Source organism: Astatotilapia calliptera, chromosome 11, assembly GCF_964374335.1.
Source record: "Astatotilapia calliptera chromosome 11, fAstCal68.1, whole genome shotgun sequence".
In the NCBI taxonomy this organism is placed as follows: Eukaryota; Metazoa; Chordata; class Actinopteri; order Cichliformes; family Cichlidae; genus Astatotilapia; species Astatotilapia calliptera.
The window spans coordinates 23737898-23759107 of record NC_137432.1 but is presented as its reverse complement, the minus strand read 5'-3'; the positions used below and the strand labels follow the sequence as shown (position 1 = coordinate 23759107).

The window sequence follows — 21210 nt, the reverse complement described above, 5'->3', positions numbered from 1 at the left end:
AACTTGCTAGTACTGGGTTGGACTCTTGTCATCAGAACTAGTTTACATTTTTATGGATCTGATTCAACAAGGTGATGGAAACGATCACACAGGTGCTGTAGTTATCAGCTAATGATCTAAATCTCATGTTTCACCACATTTCAAAGGTGACTATGATGATCGTCTGAGCTTTGTCAAATGTCCGTAACCTACTGGAAGCAGGTTAACATGCCATGACCACAGTGTACCCATCGCTGTGTCATAAAGGGACACGGTCAGCAACAGAACAGACTTTGCTTTGTGAGGAAAGCAGATGCAACAAGGTTGCATCATTTTACAGGTTAATTTAGGTTTTTTCTTTGTGTAGCTACCAAACAGCACTATGACAGTTATTTAAATCTGCAAGTAATGTGTAGTTACTTTGATGGGCAGGTGCATGTCAGGTGTGCTTACTGTAAGTGAAGCTAAACGCAGCAGATCTTAATATTATTTTCCTTATGTCATCTGGTATTTCTTGGGACACCAAAAAACAAAACAAATTAAAGGTGATGGAAAATATGTGGATCCATATTCCATGTAGGAATGACAGGACTTTACGCCACACACTGATGGATAATTTCTTAAAAGTATTTATTGAAATTTTACAATCCTGTTATAACCCCATTTATGACATCTCCCATGCAGAACTGTGATGAGAAAAATTGTAAATATGTGTTGAAATTCACATTTTAGCAGTTTCACTGACCTTTCTGTAAACCTTAAAAGCCCAAAAAATAGAATCTATAAAAGGCAAATCTCTCAGAACGTTGCTGCATTTTCCTTGTTTTTTTCCCCTCCCACATGCTCATCCCCCTCTTTTCCCTCCCACAAAAAAAAGCCTGAAAACGAATCACACACAACATAACCTGTGGTACAGAACTCTTCATGGTTGCTTAAATGGAAAACTGATTCGGTTTTAACACTCTCCCTCATTCAAACTGCCAGGAAAAGGTAGGATGCGTCCCATCCCAGATTAAATCTTACTGTTCTTCGGGCTAACACAATGGAACAACCACGGCAGACGAGACACTTTCTACTCAACCCACGAGTTAAATTTACCACCTGAATTTTAGGATTTCTGTTTCAACTCTACATGTAAACAGTTTAGTCAGTGCACATTCACTGTATAGGGCTTTCACTGAAATATCAGGTGGTAAACTGAACTCAGTGAAGTCTGGGATAAAGTATCAACAGAATAAAACCTTGGCTAAAGCTGGGAAGTTGACCCAACCAAACCCAGATTTATTATCTAATGCTGTGTGTACTTTTGAGGAAATGAGAGGTGACCTGGGTGTAGGTACATTTCCCTCTGCTCAACATGGCCTTTTCACACTGAGGGAAAATTAAACATCAAGTAGATTAATGTCTCAAATCCTATCTTTAAGAGTTGTTTACAAGTTTATTAATTTGTCACAAACATGAAGGCGCAATAATAATGCATTTTCCTTGACACGTTAACTTAAAAACATTTTATTTGTAAAGAGAGGGAGTCAGAGACCAGTTCAATTGCATAGCAATTTAATCCATGTCCAATAAGGACTCTTTCCCTGTCACAGGGAGAGGCCCTGTGGTCACTCTCAATCAGCGTTTTAAATCGACCAAGACAATATCAATAAAACTATTGATAACCGCTCACTATCTTCAATAGTGACCATATTTAACAGGCATTGTAGGATCTTAAAAGAAGCCATTCCTACACACCATGACTAAATGTCCACTGTACGTCCCCATTCTAAACCACCAAATTACAGTAAATACGAGATGGGCAGTTTACTTAATCAAATCCAAAAGTCTGTTTTGTGTCAAGTCAAAAGGCTTCCAGGCTGATGTCGGGTAGGTGGTACAGAGAATCGTGTTGAAACGGGGGGAAAAAAAAAAAAAAAGACAACTAAACATGAGAAACATGCATGGGGTAGGCTTTCCTAATGCCACATACTGAGTGTGCACACAGACAGGCACAAACGCAGATCTCCAACGAGAACCCTCCCAGCTTGTGCAGCGCGATGCATTTGATCAGACCCACGGGGCATTTTCTTTGGTCAAAAGCAAAGCACTACATGAGGAGCAAGGGCTTCACATTTGAGATGCAGCCTATACAGACACCAGTCTCCAATCTCAGGAGAGGGTTTCTACTACACATCACAATCTCTATCCACAGTTTGGAGTTCAGTCTCGGAATGTCAACAGCAGCACATTTTGTCTTTTCTGTCCTTTTGTGTCCGTCCGTCCGTCCGTCACTGCAGGTCTCTGTCTTCCAGGTACCTGTACTCGAAGGTGAACCCCTCCTTCTTTCTCTGGCCCCATTTCTCGTAGTCAAAGTAAATGTAAGTGCCCTAAGGGAACAGCAGAGTGGTAAGAATAAAAACCTTAATCAACACCACAATGACCATAAATCGGTGTGCGGAGATGAACCCACACCTGTTCAAACTCATCGGTGATGGTCTTGGGCTCCTCGTGCCTCTGGAACCACATCATGTACTTGGTGTGAAACCTCCAGGACTGTTTCTTCAGAGCCTTTGCAGACAGATACTGAGCCTTGGTACCCTGAGAGAGAAGTCAATAAAACCATTATGCTCACAAACTTTAACAGATCACAGAAAAAAGACATTCAGGGTGTTTAGTCCGTTTAATTCAACTCTGTCCTTCTCATTATCCACGTGCACTTTTTGTGCGATGCGGCAGTGCACCATAGATGTCCAGATCACAAAAACGGTCAGTACGGGCAACAAAACTATAGCTGTAAAATTATTGTAAATTTTCCACCTTATATAGCAAATCATTCTGCTCCCGTCCCACATCTAACCAATAAGCTGACTAAAAGTTTTCACATGGTTTGTCGCGATGCATTTTGGTTCGCGCTGAGGTTTCTTTGAGTTTTTTTGTGTGAAAAGGAACCAAATCATAGAAAAAAGCTCCAAGTTTACAAACTCAAACAATCAAACCGATTCGTGTGAGTTTCCATGGAGAGCGTTTACCTCCAGGTAATAGAAGATGAAGAAGAGAGTTTCTGTGGACAGTCTCTGGTAGAACTCTATGGAGTCAGAGTGATGAGGTGGGACCTGATGATGGAAGGGCAAGGTGGGACATGGATTCCTCATCAGGTATTGCCTTTAAGACAGAAACAGAAAACTCTTTAATGAATGCCACTGATCAAAGCATACTTCAGCTGTGCTCATTTCTGCTCTAACAAAGTACTCCATCCACACTACCCAAAACCACACGTGAATATTCAGAACTTTCTATTAGTGTCAACAGATGTCACAAACACTTTAAGGTACAACAGGTTCATCTTTTTGCTTATTGAGGTTCCGTTGCGAAGCCTCCAGTTGCTCCCCGAAACTGGTCATGCCGAGCAGGTGTGTGACCCTTCATTACCGAATGAGCATGCCCTGGATAAATTCTCCTTTCTGACTCTAATAATAGTAAAAATTTTAAAAATGAACTTCATAAATTATTCATTACAACTGAAAACTAGCAACTGAGCCCATGAAGTCACCAGAAAAGCGTTTACTTTTAAGCCACAGAGCAACGCAAAGGGCTCTTTTCCCCAAAATTTGTGCAACCACGGATATACAGTACTGTACCAAAGTTTTAGGCAGGTGTGAAAAAATGCTTTCAGAAATATAAATGATTGTTTATTGGCCCCAAATGTATTCTGCAGCAGGATGACCCCAACATACAGCCAAAGTCATTAAGAACTATCTTCAGTGTAAAGATAAAGAAGAACAAGAAGTACTGGGAGTGATGGTATGGCCCCCACAGAGCCCTGATCTCAACATTATCGAATGCGTCTGGGATTACATGAAGAGACAGAAGGATGTGAGGAAGCCTATATCAAGTTCTCCAAGATGTTTGGAACAACGTGCAAGCCAAGTTCCTTCAAAAAAACCTACAAGAATCGATTCTGTTTTGAAGTCAAAGGGTGGTCACACCAAATATTGATTTGATTTCTCTTTTGTTCATTCACTGCATTTTGTTAATTGATGAAAATAAATGAGTAACACTTCCATTTTTGAAAGCATTCGTTGTTTACAGCATGTTTTCTCACCTGCCTAAAACCTTTGCACAGTATTTTTTGAAACTGCAGAACACTGCACATTTATATGATATTGACTTAAACATAAGGTATGCTTGCCCTAAAGCACAAACTTATTTATTGCCCTTCTGGAGACTAATGGGGACTATATTATTTCTTAATTTAATAAAACTAGTGATTAAGAACAAATTTGCTTTAAAAAAAGAAAAAAAAAATCAGGTTTTATGACAAATTTTAAACTATCCTACATATTTTTTTAGCAGAGCAGTATGCATACACAATGCAAATTTTTCATTTAATCAAAGTAAATTTGCAAAATTACTGTGGAAAAAAAAGTGCATCTTCCCCCCCCCCCCCGACGCTAAAGGAAATTGTGATGGGCTCACCTGATCCTCTCAGAGTCAGAGGGGTGGGGCATGTGCGTCCATGCCGACTCCTGCATCGCCTGCTGGTAGAGCTGGTCTTTGGGGAGAGGGGTTGGACCCAGCGGACAAACACCGAGCGATGGGGGGATGTTGACCTCTGTCACGGACGGCTGAGGCGCGGCAGGTGTGCCAGGTGCTGCAGATGAACCAGAGAAGATATCTGCAGGATGCAGAAAAAGCAACGGCTATCTTCAATTACACAAGAAGCCATAGCAATGCCTCACTTCCCATCATCTGTGTGGGGTATGGTTAGATGTGACTCTTAACGACAGGGCGAGCAACTGAAGGTAAAGTTTTAAGGTTATTCCTTTAGTTGTACCAACTCTGTTTTTATAAGAGTAAGAACATTCCAACAGTAAACTAATTACAGACATAATCTAGCCTCATGGTTGTAGCTTGAATCAAAAAAGGCCTTGACCTGAAGTTTGGACCTTTCTACACTCTCTTTCCAGGTACTCTGGCTTCTTCCCACAGTCCACAGACTTGCATGTTATGTTAGCGGGTGATTTTTGATTGGCCATGACTGTGAGTGTGAGCATGAATGTTGGTCAGTTGACCCTGGGGATAGGCTCCACCCCCGACACTCTAAACTGGATAACAAATGAACGAAAATGTGTGTGTGTGTTTTAAGATAAGCAATCCCTATGTGCCAATAACTCAGGCTCCAGACTGCTCTAAACTCTCTGATTTTTTTCTACTTCTGGCTGCCTCCTCTGTGAATCGAAGCATAAAAATGCCAAGCTGGAAAGAAGCAAAACAGGAACTTTCCTTCCTACACTTTGGCAGCAAAACTCATAATTATGTTCACGAAGCAGTAACAATCTGGCATTAAAAGGAAAACTAAATGTTACCAGAACAAAGGGAAATGTCTTAAATATGTCACACATAAAAACCTCCTGCCTCACAAAAACAGCTGGCAGCAACAAGCTAATGTTTATCTTCATAAAAGACAAATAATAACTTAGTTTGTAAAAAAAATAAATAAATAAAAAATCAGTTTTTTACACTTTAGGCTTAACTCTTTACGTTACCATGAGCAGTGTGTAAGAATGTTTTACTGTACAATTATTTAAAAAAAACAAAACAGCAAGCAGCATAAAAGCGTGATCTGCTTATTCATCATAAAGAGCTGAAAAAAGGTAAAAAAGGTCTGACCGTTTCGACCTCTATCCGTTATATGCAGGTTGGAAATCTCGCCATCCAGGCCTGATCCCAGCGCTGCTCTCTCCGCCATCGCCTTCAGAGAGCTGAGAGGCTCAGGTGCCTGAGGAGGGAACAAGGCCCCATTAATGTGAACACACAGAGGCTAAAAGTCACATTAAACTGGGAACAGCCTACAGTTACTGGAGCTTAAAAGTAGAAGCACGATGAATGGGAGCATTAGAAGAAAGTAATACTAGAAGAGCAAACAACATATTAAATAAAGATCAGCTACTAATAAAACTTTTAAGAACAAGATGTTTTTCTGTCAGCTGCACTGCTCAAAGACAGGAGCGCCTGTCTAAATGTATGCATTCATCCCCTTAACACCTAGTCTATCATATTTAATACACACAGTTTTTTGTGAGTTTTTGAGACTTTAGAGCATCGGTGTGATTTTTTTTTTTACACCTGAAAAAAAGATTAAATTGGAGAATAAATTTTTTTTAAAAATTTAAGAAACAAATTTAAAAATGTAAAATCGAATACATTTTTAAACAAATTTGTCAGATTGTTCAATAAACTCTCCATTTTAAAAAATGCTTGGAATTTAATTTTCTGGCAATTATTTCACATATCAGGCTTATAGGGGTTATTACCTGTAGCAGAAAGGCTCCAAACAGACAAAAGTCAGGATCTGCGTGTTTTCTGGCAGTAACATGAGTAAGTACACAGTAAGTGTGTGTTTGTTATAAATGTGATCAGCAGAGGTTTGTGGGCACTCAGGGATAATTTAATAATTTTATACTCAGCAGCAAAAACTATGGATTCCAGCACAGACAGGAATGTCTCAATTCAAAAACAATTCAGTTAGCTGGTTATCTTCTGACCTCAGGAGCTCCTACATCAATCATATCATTCATATTCTCCATGTCTGATTTTGATTATGAGCCACTATGTTGTAATCGTCCAAAGCAGACTTGCTGTGTGCTCCTATACAAACAACAAATCTGTTTGAAATCAACTGTGTGTTAACATGATAACAATTCACCTCGTAGCTGATTGGATTGGTTCACAGATTAAACGTTTTTTCATATAAGATTTTTCTGGAAATTCACTTCCAGAAACAGAGCCTTTAAAAAGTGGGCGGTCACTGTTGAGCTGAACTGACAGACCTGATCAGAAAATATTGATGGAAGTGCTCCTAGTAATGCTCCTGCTGACACTATGGCCTATTATTCTTGGTGTGATACGGCTGATTCAACAGTGTGTGGGTCATTTTTATTCCCAAAAACAAATATATTTTTTTTGTTTTTCAATATTTTACTATAACTTTTCACTTATAATCACTGAAATGTTTCAGAGTAAACATCAATAACTGACCCATTATACTGCTTACTGCTGCACAACCCTTGAAGCTCAAAGTGACAATGAAAACAACTTAACTAACAGATAAGTTGGGTTCATTTAAAAAAAAAAGAAAGAAAGAAAGAAAGAAAAGACAACTTATCAGACCTGATAACTATTTACATTAACACAGTTTAAAATATCTCACAGACAAAGGAAATAATTTATGTATGGTAAACAAAAGCAGAGCCATTAAATAAGGTATTCCTGTATAAAATATATTGTGTGCATGACCCCAGTCACTAATTTTAGCCTCTGAAGTTTTTTCTTCCACAAATGGAGCCTGTTTTAGCTGATTCAAGTCTGCAAGTTCATCCATGCTCCAAGCTAAAGATGCCAATGTTACATGCTCAAACTTAACCTCGTTGGTATGGCTCACCTTTAGCCCCTCAGAGGCCTGTGAAAAGGAGTGGGGCCCGTTGAGAAGACTCCCTCCACCCGGTGTGCTGTCTGAGAACGAGGGGGACGGAGAACTGGGAGGCAGGGTGATGGAGCTGATTAAACTGGGACCATTGTCCATCCTGCAGAAGGTGGGGTGGGAACAATGGCGAGAAAGTTAAGAACCAGCATGACAAGAACAAGAAGAAACGTGTCAAGTTTCAGGAGAAATAACTTACGGCTGACTGGTTGAGGAACTGAGAGATGAGGGTTGGCTGCTTTGTGACTGGTTCGGTGTGCTTAGAGCCGATTCTGTGGAACTCTCCGCCACCACAGCACTGTAACCTGCAGGCAGGCGAAGGACACGTTAGAGCAAAAAAAAACTTTTATAGAAATCTCACAATGAACTCAAGGACCGCAAAACTTCCACCTACTTGTGCTTCCATTTTGCTTCAGTCCACTTGGTGGTCTAGCAGGAGCAGAATTCACTCCTACTCCTCCAACCACACCAACGTTTCCTCCGTTGCCTCCCATCATGCCAACTACTCCTGGAGTAGAGCTGACAGAACTTGGGGGAACCTGAGAGGTACCAGGGGCCACACTTTGCCCAGGAACCAGACCCAAAATATTCGCACTCAGAGAGTTGTGGGCTGGACTGGAACCCAGCAAACCAAGCCCTGTTCCTGCCCCGTTGGTGGTGACTCCACTGGAGCCAGAGGTGGGTATGGAAGTGCTGCTCTCTGCTGAAATGCTTGACTGAGTGGTGCTGCTCAAACCCAAGCCTCCGGATGCTGCTGCCTGAGCATAGGGGGCAGGTGTTGAACCCGAAATGAGCCCTGCCATTGTGTTTAAAGGAGTGGGGTGGCCACCCATCCCTAGCCCTGGCATTTGATTGGCACTGCTTGTCCCAGTCATGCCAACTTTGCTCAATCCCAGGCCCAGCCCAAGTCCCAAACTGGATGCCGATGTGGGTCCAGATGTGGACTGTGACTGAGGATTGGGAGCTGATGAAGTGGATGTGTTGGGTGTAGGAAGAGAGGGGGCAGTAGACGTTGGGAGAAGTGGGTTGCTGGGTGGGCTGGGGGTGTTGTTTGAAGGGACTGAGGGTTTCGTCTGAGGTGGCTGCTGCTGCTGCGACTGGTTTGGCGGCTGAGAATTCTGCTGCTGCTGTTGTGCAGGTTGATGCTGATGTTGCTGCACCGCACTGCTGAAGCTTCCTATAAGACTGCTGCTAGTGGGCACTGCAGGAATCCCTCCGACAACACTCGCCATGGACACAAGGGAGGAGGATGAGGAGGACCCAGAGGTGGTGGAAGAAGAGAAAGAGGATAACAAGGATGGGGTGCCGTTCTTCACAGGTGACTGGAAATAAACATCAGAGGAAGGCATCTCAAGTAAAACTGACCAGAGGGCATGAACAGAGATCTAAAATGCATAAGGAGCAAAGTTTACTGTGATCTATGGAGGCCCATATATGAAGGAAATGGAAAAAACTAAATCAGAAGTCTCCAACCATGGTCCCACAGAGAAACTCCATTTTAGTGCCTGAGAGGCCAAAACCCTTCAGCCACCATGGCTCACCAGGACCAAGGATGAAGAGCACTGCACTAAACTGTTCATCTACTGACACAGCACAGATGCGAACCTCTCACCTGACTAACTTCACTGTCTGTCGACCGTCCCCTTTTCTTATCGTCCTCTGAATTCTCCTATAGGAGGAGATACTTTGATATGACAATCCACTTTTGAAATGTAGATTCAACATACTAGCCAGTGGATTATAATACAATGGGGAATGTGGGTGGGTTAACCAAGTGCAAACTTAAAGAGACAGGCATATATACACAATTGTGTCAGAATGTTCTTTAACTATCCAACATCCCTTTAACACCAGGACCAAAACTTTAATGATAGAAAAAAGACACAAACTCACAGCAGTGCAAGTGGCTGGGGATGGAGGGATGGGTGAAGAAGAGGTGGTGGAAGTGGGAGTGCTACTAGAGTGGAGATACACCTCATCTTCCACGTTGCCCTGGCCCGATGGTGAAGTTGCAACTAATGCTGCAGCTACAAGAGAAGAGTAGGACATAAAGATAAGCATCAGATATCGTCATGACATCAACATGACAACTATTTTACTAAGTCATTGAAACAAGAAGAAAGAACAGACTAGTTGCCCAAAAGGAAGGAAACAATATGAAAACATTCAAAACACTGCAGGAACTGATGGATTTGGTGAAACCATGGCTGTGCTATGTAACACTGTTTACTAATCAAAACGTGGTTTAAATGCCACTGAACTGTGTGGCACTTTGTGTTGTGTACAACATGCACGCATGCAGATTAGTTTGCTGAGTGGGACCAACCAAGTATTACCAGCAGGTTAACGTCCATTTTCTCATCACTTCATTTGAGTCAGAGTGTATCAGTTTACTCTGACACAGCTAACATATAATCACTTTCTACATCCAATTACAATGGAGCTGTGCTGGTTCATCTATCTTACTTTGTACAAAACTTCCCAGTGCAGAGAGAGAGGGGCTAATCTACCAGAGCTGCACCCCAGGTAAGTGGCAGGTGGCATCATAACATCTTTGAACCAACAGGTAACTGCTGGTTTACATTAATGAAGTGAGAATTTCTGGTATCGTAAAGCAAGAGCAGCAAAACTTAACCGAACACTCGCACACTAGACAGTGCTCTACTTACGGATGTCTTCCAGATCTAAGTCATCGTACAGGAACTCATTTTCCTCAAAGTCTGGATCTTGAGAGGAGTCAATGTAATATTCAACATCATCCTTGATCTTTTGGATTGCATCCACTGGCACGGAGTCATTGTCCAGCATTCGTAAAATGGTCTCCAACATTCGAATGTGGAATCGATGTCTCTCAATCAACCGCTTGAGCTCATCAATACGATCTTGCTTCTACAAGACAAAAAAAACAAGTGTGTATGTATGTTAGGATATATTAACCAAAAATTTAACAGACAGTTAAAATTTAACCAGACAGTTTAGAAACAGACATCCTTTCAGAGAGTGACATGGGATGACTCACCTCTTTATCACCCTTCTTCTTTCTTGTTTGAACTGAAAGAGATTCCACTTCACTTTCAAACTGATCCACCTGCATATTTAGAGTGTCTATTGTATTCTGCAGATGAGAAAAAAAAAAGAGTGTTAATTTTTTCAGATCTTATTAATTTAACCATGTTTTGGGAATATCTGTGGTTGATTTGATACAATTGTTACGTTGTTAAGTTTTTTGTCTATGCCTTTTCCAAAGAAATGTTTAAAAAAAAAAATCACGCACAGAAGCATAGGTAAAACATAAATGTATTTACTGTTAGCCACTGTCCTGTTTCCTCCTTTTCCCTCTGAGCTGGATCCACTTTCTGAGCAAGCCCCAAGCCTTCTTTAGAGTAGGCTTTTGTTTTTGTTTCACGTTCCACCACCTTGAACCGCTCCATTTGCTAAAGAAAAAAAAAGATCCAATTAGCTGTTAATTACTTCAGGTCTGATGTAACAATGCACTTTAGTTATACATAATATAAATGCAACACTTTTTTTTTTTAAAGTCCACTTGTGAAGATCCATACCGTTTCTATAAGTTTGCGGTTCTCAACTAGCTGCCTTTTGTCCTTGATCTCGTTTGAGGCCACCCATGTTTTTATTTGATCTCTCAATCGCTGAAAGAGCACAGATGGTGAGCATTTTAAAAATCACATAGCTAATTTTGAATACTTACATGGTCATTGTTAAGCTTTCTTACCTGAAGTTTTTTAATCTCTTTCTTGAGGTCAGCCTCATATTTTTCCTTCTGATTTGCATTGGCTGCATTGTGGAGCTAAAATGTAAACAAATCATTTAGATACTGTGTGTCTTTTCCTCATTAGTTACTAAATAGACAAATAAATACAGAATGGAAGAATCTCTTACCTTCTGCCAGATATCTTCAAACTGTTCTACACCTTCAGCTACTTTTTTCAAACATCTATCGATTTCACCTGCACAAATTCAAAAAATATGATGCATTACCAAAAGACCTTATAAACTCTTTCAAAACAGTAAGAGCATGCAAGAGGAAATAAAGTTTCCTGTACACCAGCAGACCCTACAACGTGATTCATATTGTGCAACATAACTGAAGACAGTTTCTTTTACCTTGAAGTTTTCTCTTGTCAGCCATGGCTCTGACTACGACAATGTCCACATTCCGTCTGTCACGAAGTTATCTGGGTGAAGAAATCGAAGCGTGTGTCAATACAAACAAAAATCCCTCCAAAAGAGGAATCGTTACATCGCTTTCCACAGTGAACCTGACATTAACTCCATCTAGCTACCCGGCTGACGTTAGCAGCTAAATAACACCACAGCTTCAGAATTTAAGCACGCTCAATGAAAATAAAGTTTTCTATGGCCACTTCTCCATCCTAGTATTGTCATATATCACCTTGCTAATATTTCCAACACAAGTGACATGGTTGTCAGCTAAATTTAGCCACCTAGCACGCTAACGCTACTCAGCTAACGTTAATACTAGCCAGTAGCTTAGCCTCTCCACCTCGCTCGGTTCCTAACCGACCCGTTTCCTGGAACTGCCCCGGTGCATGCTGACAGAACAACTTCATATTCATGCATTATTAATTTGGGGTCCAGCACAGTCTTTATATTGTGGTTTTGCGTTGTGAAAGGCACAATAATAACAGAATCCGTTCCAATCTCTAACATGCTAGCTAATGCATAAAATGCTAGTTAGCAGCTTAGCTTGCCAGCTAGTCAGATTTAGGAAAAAGGGATACTGGGTCAAGCCGACAATCTAGATTTATACTTGTGCACGACATTTACCTAGGGTATGGGATTTCGTTTGTCTTTTTTCAAATAGAGCCAAAACTAATTCCAGAAAGTCTTCTTTACTTCCAAATTGTGTTTTCTTTTCGACAAGCTCGCTCACTGTAATGTAGCTGAAGATGGACGGTAGCTAAAATCCCACCTCCTTGCTGGGATCCCGCCCTAAATCCAATCTATAAACTCTGATTGGATATATCTCACGCCTGTCATTGCGAAACATCCGCTGGAACGAGAACCAGCCATTGGCTCAGCGAAGTGACGATCGATGATCGACACAAAACCACCCGAGGTTCACAAAAATGCAAATTTCTACATTTAAATTGTTTTTTTGTTTTTTTTTTACGAACTTATAACTTCATTGTGTGGAAATTGTATACCTCGTTTCGTTATTTGAAAATGTATTTTTAATTTAATTTCTTAACACTAGTTAGAATGTTGCAATGTAAAGGATTTAATATAAACAAACAACCAAAACTTAAAAGATATGCTGAAATAAAACAGAAATATGCTAAATGTTTTGTGACAAATATCATGTTGATATTTGTCACAAAATCAAATCCATAGATTGGCGTGCCGTTATTTAGCCACACCTAAAAATATTAACAAATGTTAGCCAATTATGACACACATATACTGTGTCACTCCATAACATATTTTCTCCTGTATGAAACAGAAAAATAACTAGTATAAAGTAATAATAATAATAATAATAATAACAATAAAGACAACATTTCTATCTCTGAAAATATAGTGCCACTTCATTTTCTTTGTGGCAGTTTTCTCCAAAATCTGATATGCTCGTGATGTCTGGGTATCTTTTACTAATTAGTATAGAATTAGACAGGCTAGTCTTTCTTTGACTACAATTCACATGCATTGGGCAAAAGCCAGACTTTAGAAAAGTGCATGTCCTGCAGAGCAAGTCACAGTGTTGGACTTAGTCTCAGGATAGGGGACGGGGACAAGGAATAACAATGTTGTGCAGTTCCTTTTAAAGACTGACATCAGGCCACCCTTATATATGCAGAAGAGCATATATAAATACAAAGAATGTCAAACATTGAAGCAGATGGGCTACAGCAACAGAACACCAGGTTAACCAAAAATGGATTACAGACAATTGGAAAAACACTATCCGGTTTGATGTTTCAATATTTGGATCATAGAATCAGAATTTGGCATAAACAACATCAAAACACAAATCCACCCAGGCTTTTATCAATGGTTCAGGCTGCTGCTGGTGTAAAGGTGTGGAAGATGTTTTCGTGGCACATTTTGGGCCATCATTTAAACGCCACAGCCTACCTGAGGATTGTTGCTGACCACGTCCATCCCTTTATGCCCACAGTGTACCCATCTTCTGATGACTGCTTCCAGCAGGATAGTGCACCATGTCACATAGCTCAGATCATCTGAAACTAGTTTCTTGAACATGACAATGTTCACTGTATTCAAATGTCCTCCGCAGAGATTTGCATCATGGATGCGCAGCCTACAAATTTGCAGCAACTGTGTGATGCCATCTTGTCAACAAAGACCAGAATCTGTGAAGAATGTTCTTAGCGCCTTGCTGAATCTATGCCACAAAGAATTAAGACAGATCTAAAGGAAAGCACTGTGTGCCAAATGAAGGGGTAGGTAAGTGTATTGTGTAATGTTTATTTTAAATGTACGTTTTTTTTTATGTCATATTTAACATCTCTCTCACTCTCATACCTATATCTATTTTTTTTGGGGGGGGGGGGGGGGGGGTTAACAGTATTAAAAAGATGAATAAATGTCAAATTGACTGCTCTAGCATTTTTTTTATTTTTTATTTTAACACAGAAACAAACTGTAACTGAAACTTGTTATTCAGGCATAATATTTGTGTAAAAGCTTTCCATATAGGTGATGGGGTTGATTTTCAGGAACTGGCCTTGGCTCCTTAGTTCCAGTGAAGGGAACTCTTACACCCATCTGGACCAGCCGGCGAGCACTGTGAGGGTCATGTTTTTTGACTTTTCCAGTGCTTTCAACACCATCAGGCCGACCCTCCTGGGTGATAAGTTAGCAGCGATGCAGGTGGATGCTTCTCTGGTGTCCTGGATTGTTGATTACCTGACAGGAAGACCACAATATGTACGTCTCCCACAGTGTGTGTCTGACAAGGTGATTAGCAACACAGGGGCACCACAGGGGACTGTCCTCTCCCCCTTCCTCTTCACCCTCTACACCACAGACTTCAGCCACTGCACAGAGACCTGCCATCTTCAGAAGTTTTCTGATGACTCTGCGGTGGTTGGATGCATCAGCAGGGATGATGAGACAGAGTACCGGGCTGTGGTCGACTCCTTTGTCACGTGGTGTGAGCAGAATCATCTGCAGCTCAACGTGGCAAAGACCAAGGAACTGATCGTGGACTTCAGGAAGACCAGGAAACACTTGACCCCTGTTTCAATCCAGGGGGTCAGTGTTGACATTGTGGAGGACTATAAATACCTTGGAGTACACATTGACAATAAACTGGACTGGGCTAAAAACACCACAGCACTTTACAGGAAGGGCCAGAGTCGTCTCTATTTTTTGAGGCGACTGAGGTCCTTCAACATCTGCCAGAAAATGCTGAGGATTTTCTATGAGTCTGTGGTGGCCAGTGCGATCCTCTATGCTGTTGCATGCTGGGGGAGCAGGCTGAGGGTCGCAGATGCCAACAGACTTAATAAACTGATCCGTAAGGCCAGCAATGTTGTGGGGATGGAGCTGGACTCCCTCAAGGTGGTGTCGGAGAGGCGGATGCTGTCCAAGATAAAGACAATGTTGGATAACACCTCCCACCCACTCCATGACATGTTGGTCAGCCACAGGAGCTCGTTCAGTGAGAGACTGAGATTACCGAAAAGCACCACTGAACGACACAGGAAATCATTCCTGCCTGTGGCCATCTCCCTGTACAACGCATCCACTTAACACACTGTTTGCTGCTACAGCTACACGTTTCTTTTCCAAATATTTATTTATAAGTGACTTATGTATGTATGTATGTATATATATGTATATATTGTACTATTCTTAGTTAGTGTATTGTCTGTCTTGTCTTAATGTTGGTTTAAAATGGAGCACTGTAACAAAAAATAATTTCCCCCAGGGATCAATAAAGTATTCTGATTCTGATTCTGATTAATACTTCAGCATACCAAGACATTTTGGACAGTTTCATGCTCTAAACTTTGTGGGAACAATTTAAGGATGGTCCCTTGCTATTCCAACATGACTGCGCACCAGTGCACAAAGCGAGGTCCATAAAGACATGGATGAGCGAGCTTGGTGTGGAAGAACTTGACTGGCCTGACTGACCTCATGGCATTCATCTTTGGGATGAATCAGAGCAGAGACTGCGAGCCAGGCCTTCTCGTCCAACATCAGTGTCCGACTTCGCAAATGTGCTTCAGGAAAAACGGCCAAAAATTTGGATAAACACGTTCCTAAACCTTGTGGAAAGCCTTCCCAGAATAGCGGAAGCAGTTATAGCTTCACAAGGTGGGGTGAAATCATGTCAAACCCTATCGATTAAGAATGAGATGCCACATTAAGTCCATGAGCATGTGAAGGCAGATGAGTGAATACAAAAGAGGGAAAAAACAAAATCACAGAAAAGTAAACCCAAACAGCACAGTGTAAAAGTTTAATATGACGACGAGTCCATCTGCTTACTCGGATAAAATCCTAACTCAAGTAATGATAGTAATACCCTGTCATATTCATCTAATACGTCAAATATTTATCAAATCATGTTTTCAGCATCACGTGCTTGTCATAAATATGTTGCCATCAACTGTCAACTGTAAAAACATAACCTCGTATATACAAAACAAATATACACATATATAAGGTGAATAACATCTCGTGTTACATGAACTCAATCTGTTCACAATATTCAAGTGAAACCACAACATTACAAAGATTGACTCAAGTAAGGCAGTGTTTTAAACAGTCCTGGAAACTGGGTGCTCTTATCCTAGTCACCATCATCGTGATATCCAGGACAGCGGTTTGATCAATGAGACAGTGAGGTCGGGCTGGACATTTCTCCAAACTGTGACTCTGCCAACGCCGACATCTCCGGGTCGATCTGAGAAAAGAAGGTCCGTGATTTGGACTACCAGCATTTTAACATACCCACAGTTAAACGTCCACAGGCAGCATCTGATCAGGAAAGAGCTTTACTCACCTGTGGCTCTTTATCCTTTTCTTGACGAGGAATTCGATGCCTCTTTTTCTTTGTCCCAGCCACATGATGTGATGCTGCAGATGGAGTGGAACCGGAAACACCGTTGAGCTTTTCATCCTCCGCTGCAGCAGCCGGCTCCAAATGGGCTCCAGATTCATCCTGAAACAAAGGCAAGGGGAAAAACAAAATAGTATTCATAACTATCTCTGTAGGACCTTTCAAAGTTTAGCAAGCAAAAGCAGAAGAACTAATACAAACAGAAAGCTGAAGGAAAACCCTGCCTACTGCCCTGGCCTGAAACTACCAACATCAGGAAAGGTTTCACAGAATGAGGGAGCCACAGGTTATTTTCCCATACACTTCTATACAGTAAGTCTTTTTGGACCCAGAGAAGTTGCGCTTTGGTATCCATTAAAAAGAAGGTTTAAGGCACTAACGCAGGGGTAGGGAACTCCAGGCCTCAGTGTCCTGCAGGTTTTAGATCTCACCCTGGGTCAACACACCTGAATCAAATGATTAGTACCAGGCCTGTGGAGAACTTCGGTTGTATCCCAATTCAGGGTCTGCAGCCTTAAAGGCCGCATTTTAAGGCCAATTGCGTCACAGCGATGCGACGAAGACTGTTCCAATTCAAAGGCTGCTCAAAATGCGTCCCTCAAATGCGTCCTTCATTTCACTGAATTTTAAGGATGTGGTGGTGTAGACTTCGTGGCCCAAAATATCCCAGAATGCATAGCGCGGCGGTGGGTGTGGATAATTTTGCTGGAAAAAAAAAACAAAAAAAAAAAAACGGCAGAAGAGGAGCGGCCGGAGAGTAAACTTTTAAAAGTAAGTACTGAATATGATGTCACTTATTTATGTGCGAATGTTTAATAACGAAGAACATTAAAACATTACTGTTGGCCACATGTCGGCAAAGTTATGTGACATTAGTGACATTTGTACTAACTTGGTTTTAAAGCCTTTACTTAATATATGCCGTTCAATAGCTGACCTTAATCTTATAGAGAATGTGATGATTTTATGGATATTTAAATTAAGCACTGAGACAAATTTAGTAATGCCAACATATTAAAAGAACAATATGTGTCTCTCATATATATAACACAGTTATATATACAGTGTCAAAGAAACCTGTCTTTGAGTGAAGATTTAAGGTGACAGGAAATATAAATAATATAAATAAATGCAGCTTGAATCTTTACTGAAGCTCAGTATTTGAAACAGAGTTCATTCACTGCTGTAATAACTAATAATGATTGAAATTATAACTTTAATATTGGCCATATTATATTTACATTACCAAAGTGAGATGACTTTAGTCTCATGAACAACATGAGCTAATTGTTATTTACTAGCTAATCTTAAATGACTGTTCAGTACAGAAGTGAAGCCCAATAATCATGATTTCACAGTCAGCCTCAGATACTTATCAAATCAAAGCTCATGTAGAAACAAACAAATGAACAAAACCTTTTCTCCTTCATTTCTGTCAAATAATGTTGTATGAAATGTTTACAGCTGTTAGTGTCATGGTTGCTAGGCAACCTGGGCAGCACGACGGAGGCTAGACCGTCCCATTTCACAAGCCTGTCACTTCGGCCTTAGCGGTCTTTGAGTATGCGGCCCTTGTGGACCGTTAAGGCTGCGTACTTTAAGACTGCAGACCCTGAATTGGGATACAGCCTTCAGGATATTTTGAGGAGGTAATTTAGCCATTTAAATCAGCTGTGTTGGATCAAGGACACATCTAAAACTTGCAGGACACCGGCTCTCGAGGCCTGGAGTTCCCTAACCCTGCACTAATGCGTTGGCTTCACTTTTCATACGCAGAAGCTACTTCCATCTTTTATATTGTCTTTGATATCCACCCATGTTTGGTAATCCTTACCTCAAGCAGTATAGTGAGCTGAGCGTTTCTGTAGTCATCCCCGTGAGCATCTAAGGTCTTCATGAGGAATCTGTGAGAGTTAACACAACCCACAGATGAGCCATAAAGTGAGCAACTTCTCAGAAAACATACAAAATCTTCAGTTATTATAATGACAGTTTATACCTCCTTTCTTTCTTCAGACGTCGAGTAATTCTTTGCACTTGGTGAAGGCGACCCAGGATCTTCTGATTTACCTGAACAAAGTGCATGTGTTGGATCAATGATGAACTGATATATCAGAATATTAAAGCAGCAGGAGAATATTCAGAAACCTTATTGAAATAATTGTAGTTGAATCAGAAGTCAGGCCTGTGCGATGTAAGGTCGCACAAACCATTTACTAGATACTAGAATTTAAACTTGATACAGATACTCAGGAAAACACTGAATACTCAATACTATGTTCGAAGCTACTACTATTACTAGTAAAAAAAAGAAGAAATAATTAAAAAAAAAAAAAGAAGGCATTATTTCTGAAGATTAAAACAATAAAAAAAACAATAACATCAATGAGAGCAGTTTTTTTATATTATATAAAAAAACCAAACAAACAATATTTTAGGTTGTGTGAGTCACTGCTGTGCTTCTCATGACTTTCACTGCTGGTCAAATAGATTCATTAATGTTTCTGTCAGCCGTTTTGGTCTAGCTGCCGATACACTTCCCTCTGACTCAATCTGGCACTTAACAACACAATGTAACACTTTTTAGATAAAAGTAATGTGTTACTTTTAAATGAACACCCTCCATTAACATCACATGTTATGGGCAGGACTGGTACGGTTTGCTGCCTAGCCCTAACAAAGTTTTATTATTAGCCATAGTCACTACCTTAATAATAACTTAACAGATAGATAGATAATGTGGCTATTAGATAATAATATAACAGTAATGTACCAGCCAGGTTAATGTTTATCATAACATTTTAATACTTCAGTGTTGTTGAAACTGGAGTTCTACTGACACCTCAAAGTGTTGTTTAGCTGCTAGTGAGGGGAGGGCTGTGTACCTGCGTGTGTTTGCAGCACTGCTGTGTGAAGCTTTGTTTCAGTGGTGTTGATCTGGTCATTTTTATTATTCACGTATCATTTTTTTTTTTACCATAACACACACCTGTTCAATTTCTTTACATTTCCTGCTCAGAGCCACATATTTCCTTTTGTCAAGAGCTCTTTTTTCTTCATCTTCTTGTGTTGTGCTCTCAAGCAGCTCGGTGCCTCCCGGACCCAGCTCCACCTAAACAAATACAAAAGCAGGATTCTGTTTTGTGTCTGGCATCACATTGTTTGTTCTCACAAGAAAACACTTTTACCTGTTCAATGTTTCAAAGCAAAACCCAAGTCAAGCAGAAAGTCATCTTATTATAGCCACATTATTCAGCAAGAGCTAGGAAATAAAAACTGCTATGCAGTGTATAATGAATTAGAAAGATTAATCTCCAATACATGTAAATGTGGGTAGCACATGGGAGTGTAACCATGTGCTTTGAGCCAAACTCCCCATATTCTAAAAATTCTAATGGGAAAGGAGAGGGGGCAATGATGTGTAAAGTAGCAGCTATTCAGTGACATTTTCATGCATGAGATCTGTGTCACAGAGGATCGAAGTTCATAGGGAGAAGGTCAGCTCTCTGAGTACTAATGTAGTCTCATTTCTAAGGGAAAAGATGGAGAAAACTAAAAAAGCTAAACTCCTGAACCAAAAAAGAAGACAGAAAAAAATGGAGTAAATGTCTGTGAAGGATGAGTGTCTTGTTTAAACAAATATAATGACTGGTGTTTCTTCATTTAAAGGTTTTTAAGACCAGCATTACTATTATATTATATAAATTCTGCATCAGTGTACTGATTCATATCTGCTGGCAACATTGGAGACTTGGTTAAATGAGCTGTGAATTTGTATTAATTGGCAAACTAACTAAGTGTTACCATGTGTGCTAACATGACAAGCACTTTATAAAGATCAATAAAATTACCTCTCCCGGTCCCAGCTCCACACCACCAGGCTCCAGTTCTGCTTCCAGGATGTGACCTCCAAATAAAGGAGGCAGAGCCAAGCCAGAAAAATCCTCCATCATCTGGAGGGAAAGAAGTTTCTCTGTTAATGTAAACAGCCTGTGCAGCGGTTATGAGTCATTCATCAAGAAGAAATACTAGCAAATACACTGGGCAAATAGGATTCAACGGCCTCACTGCCTAGCGCCAGCAATGGTGTTTTAACCAACCACTCAGTTTGTATGTGAAGCAAAGTGGCTGAAATTGACCCACGTGGACAGCAGCTGTCCTCTGACTTTATAGCGGAAATACCTGCAGCAAAGGAGGTGCTCAGGATTTACTCCGCTACACTTATCTTAAAGATTTAGTTGCACATTATTTGCCGATATAAACTTATAACACAAAATTTAAATCTACTATTTTACTGCGCGATGCTGAGATCTGGATAGTAATTACAGTAACTCAACAGCTGTTTGTGAGTCAGTAAAAGCCTGATATAGTGGTCGGGGTTCCCAGTGGAGTAAAAACGGCTGAAAAGTTCAAAACAAGAATTTCCCATGTTTTAGACTTCTGATGTCACCACGCCTGATTATTGTTTAGTACTAAAACAATCCATTAGTCTAATAGTACTTACATTTGTTAGTCTCGAAACGATGTTTTTAACGTGTGTTTAAAGCGACACTTCGACCAGTGTCATCATCAACCTGAGCACAAGCTGCGTGCAGTGTCGTTTTCTCTGTTTAGCTTTAGCTAAGGCCGTTTAATAGCATGATAGCTGACTTAAATCAATCCCGAAGCTTCCAGGGATCCTCTGTTT

General features: G+C 40.6%; 2 protein-coding genes across 3 annotated transcripts; both read right to left on the bottom strand.

Moving 5' to 3' along the window:
- Window positions 1-592: 592 nt before the first annotated feature.
- cnot3a (CCR4-NOT transcription complex, subunit 3a) lies at window positions 593-12407 on the bottom strand. 2 transcript variants are annotated; one of them, XM_026184776.2, is made up of 18 exons: window positions 12254-12407; window positions 11570-11640; window positions 11345-11412; window positions 11178-11252; window positions 11005-11094; window positions 10750-10878; window positions 10464-10559; window positions 10114-10333; window positions 9338-9471; window positions 9057-9113; window positions 7839-8766; window positions 7644-7749; window positions 7406-7547; window positions 5635-5743; window positions 4441-4639; window positions 2994-3126; window positions 2437-2562; window positions 593-2351 (listed from the first exon to the last, which is right to left on the bottom strand). In XM_026184776.2, the coding sequence occupies exons 2-18, from the start codon at window positions 11592-11594 to the stop codon at window positions 2253-2255; spliced, it is 2736 nt and encodes a 911-aa protein (XP_026040561.1). In that variant the 5' UTR covers window positions 11595-11640; window positions 12254-12407; the 3' UTR covers window positions 593-2252. The 2 variants fall into 2 exon arrangements, with proteins under 2 accessions (XP_026040561.1, XP_026040562.1); XM_026184777.2 differs by lacking the exon at window positions 9057-9113 and having other exon boundaries at window positions 12254-12404.
- A 3499-nt stretch (window positions 12408-15906) lies between these two features.
- Window positions 15907-21168, bottom strand: tfpt (TCF3 (E2A) fusion partner). The gene is made up of 7 exons (XM_026185667.2): window positions 21028-21168; window positions 20375-20476; window positions 19513-19635; window positions 18523-18593; window positions 18358-18427; window positions 16467-16625; window positions 15907-16367 (listed from the first exon to the last, which is right to left on the bottom strand). Exons 2-7 carry the CDS (start codon window positions 20474-20476, stop codon window positions 16293-16295), a joined length of 600 nt encoding a protein of 199 aa, XP_026041452.1. The 5' UTR covers window positions 21028-21168; the 3' UTR covers window positions 15907-16292.
- Between the last annotated feature and the right edge of the window lie 42 nt (window positions 21169-21210).

Coding starts and splice junctions, on each gene's coding strand:
- cnot3a (XM_026184776.2), bottom strand. CDS start 11,594: ATGGCTGACAAGAGAAAACTTCAAG. Junction 9,114..9,337: donor CCCCAGCCACTTGCACTGCT/GTGAGTTTGTGT, acceptor CTCCTCCTATAG/GAGAATTCAGAGGACGATAA. Junction 8,767..9,056: donor CAGACAGTGAAGTTAGTCAG/GTGAGAGGTTCG, acceptor GTTTATTTCCAG/TCACCTGTGAAGAACGGCAC.
- tfpt (XM_026185667.2), bottom strand. CDS start 20,476: ATGATGGAGGATTTTTCTGGCTTGGCTCTGCCTCCTTTATTTGGAGGT. Junction 19,636..20,374: donor TGGAGCTGGGACCGGGAGAG/GTAATTTTATTG, acceptor GTATTTGTTTAG/GTGGAGCTGGGTCCGGGAGG. Junction 16,368..16,466: donor AAAAGGATAAAGAGCCACAG/GTGAGTAAAGCT, acceptor TTCTTTTCTCAG/ATCGACCCGGAGATGTCGGC.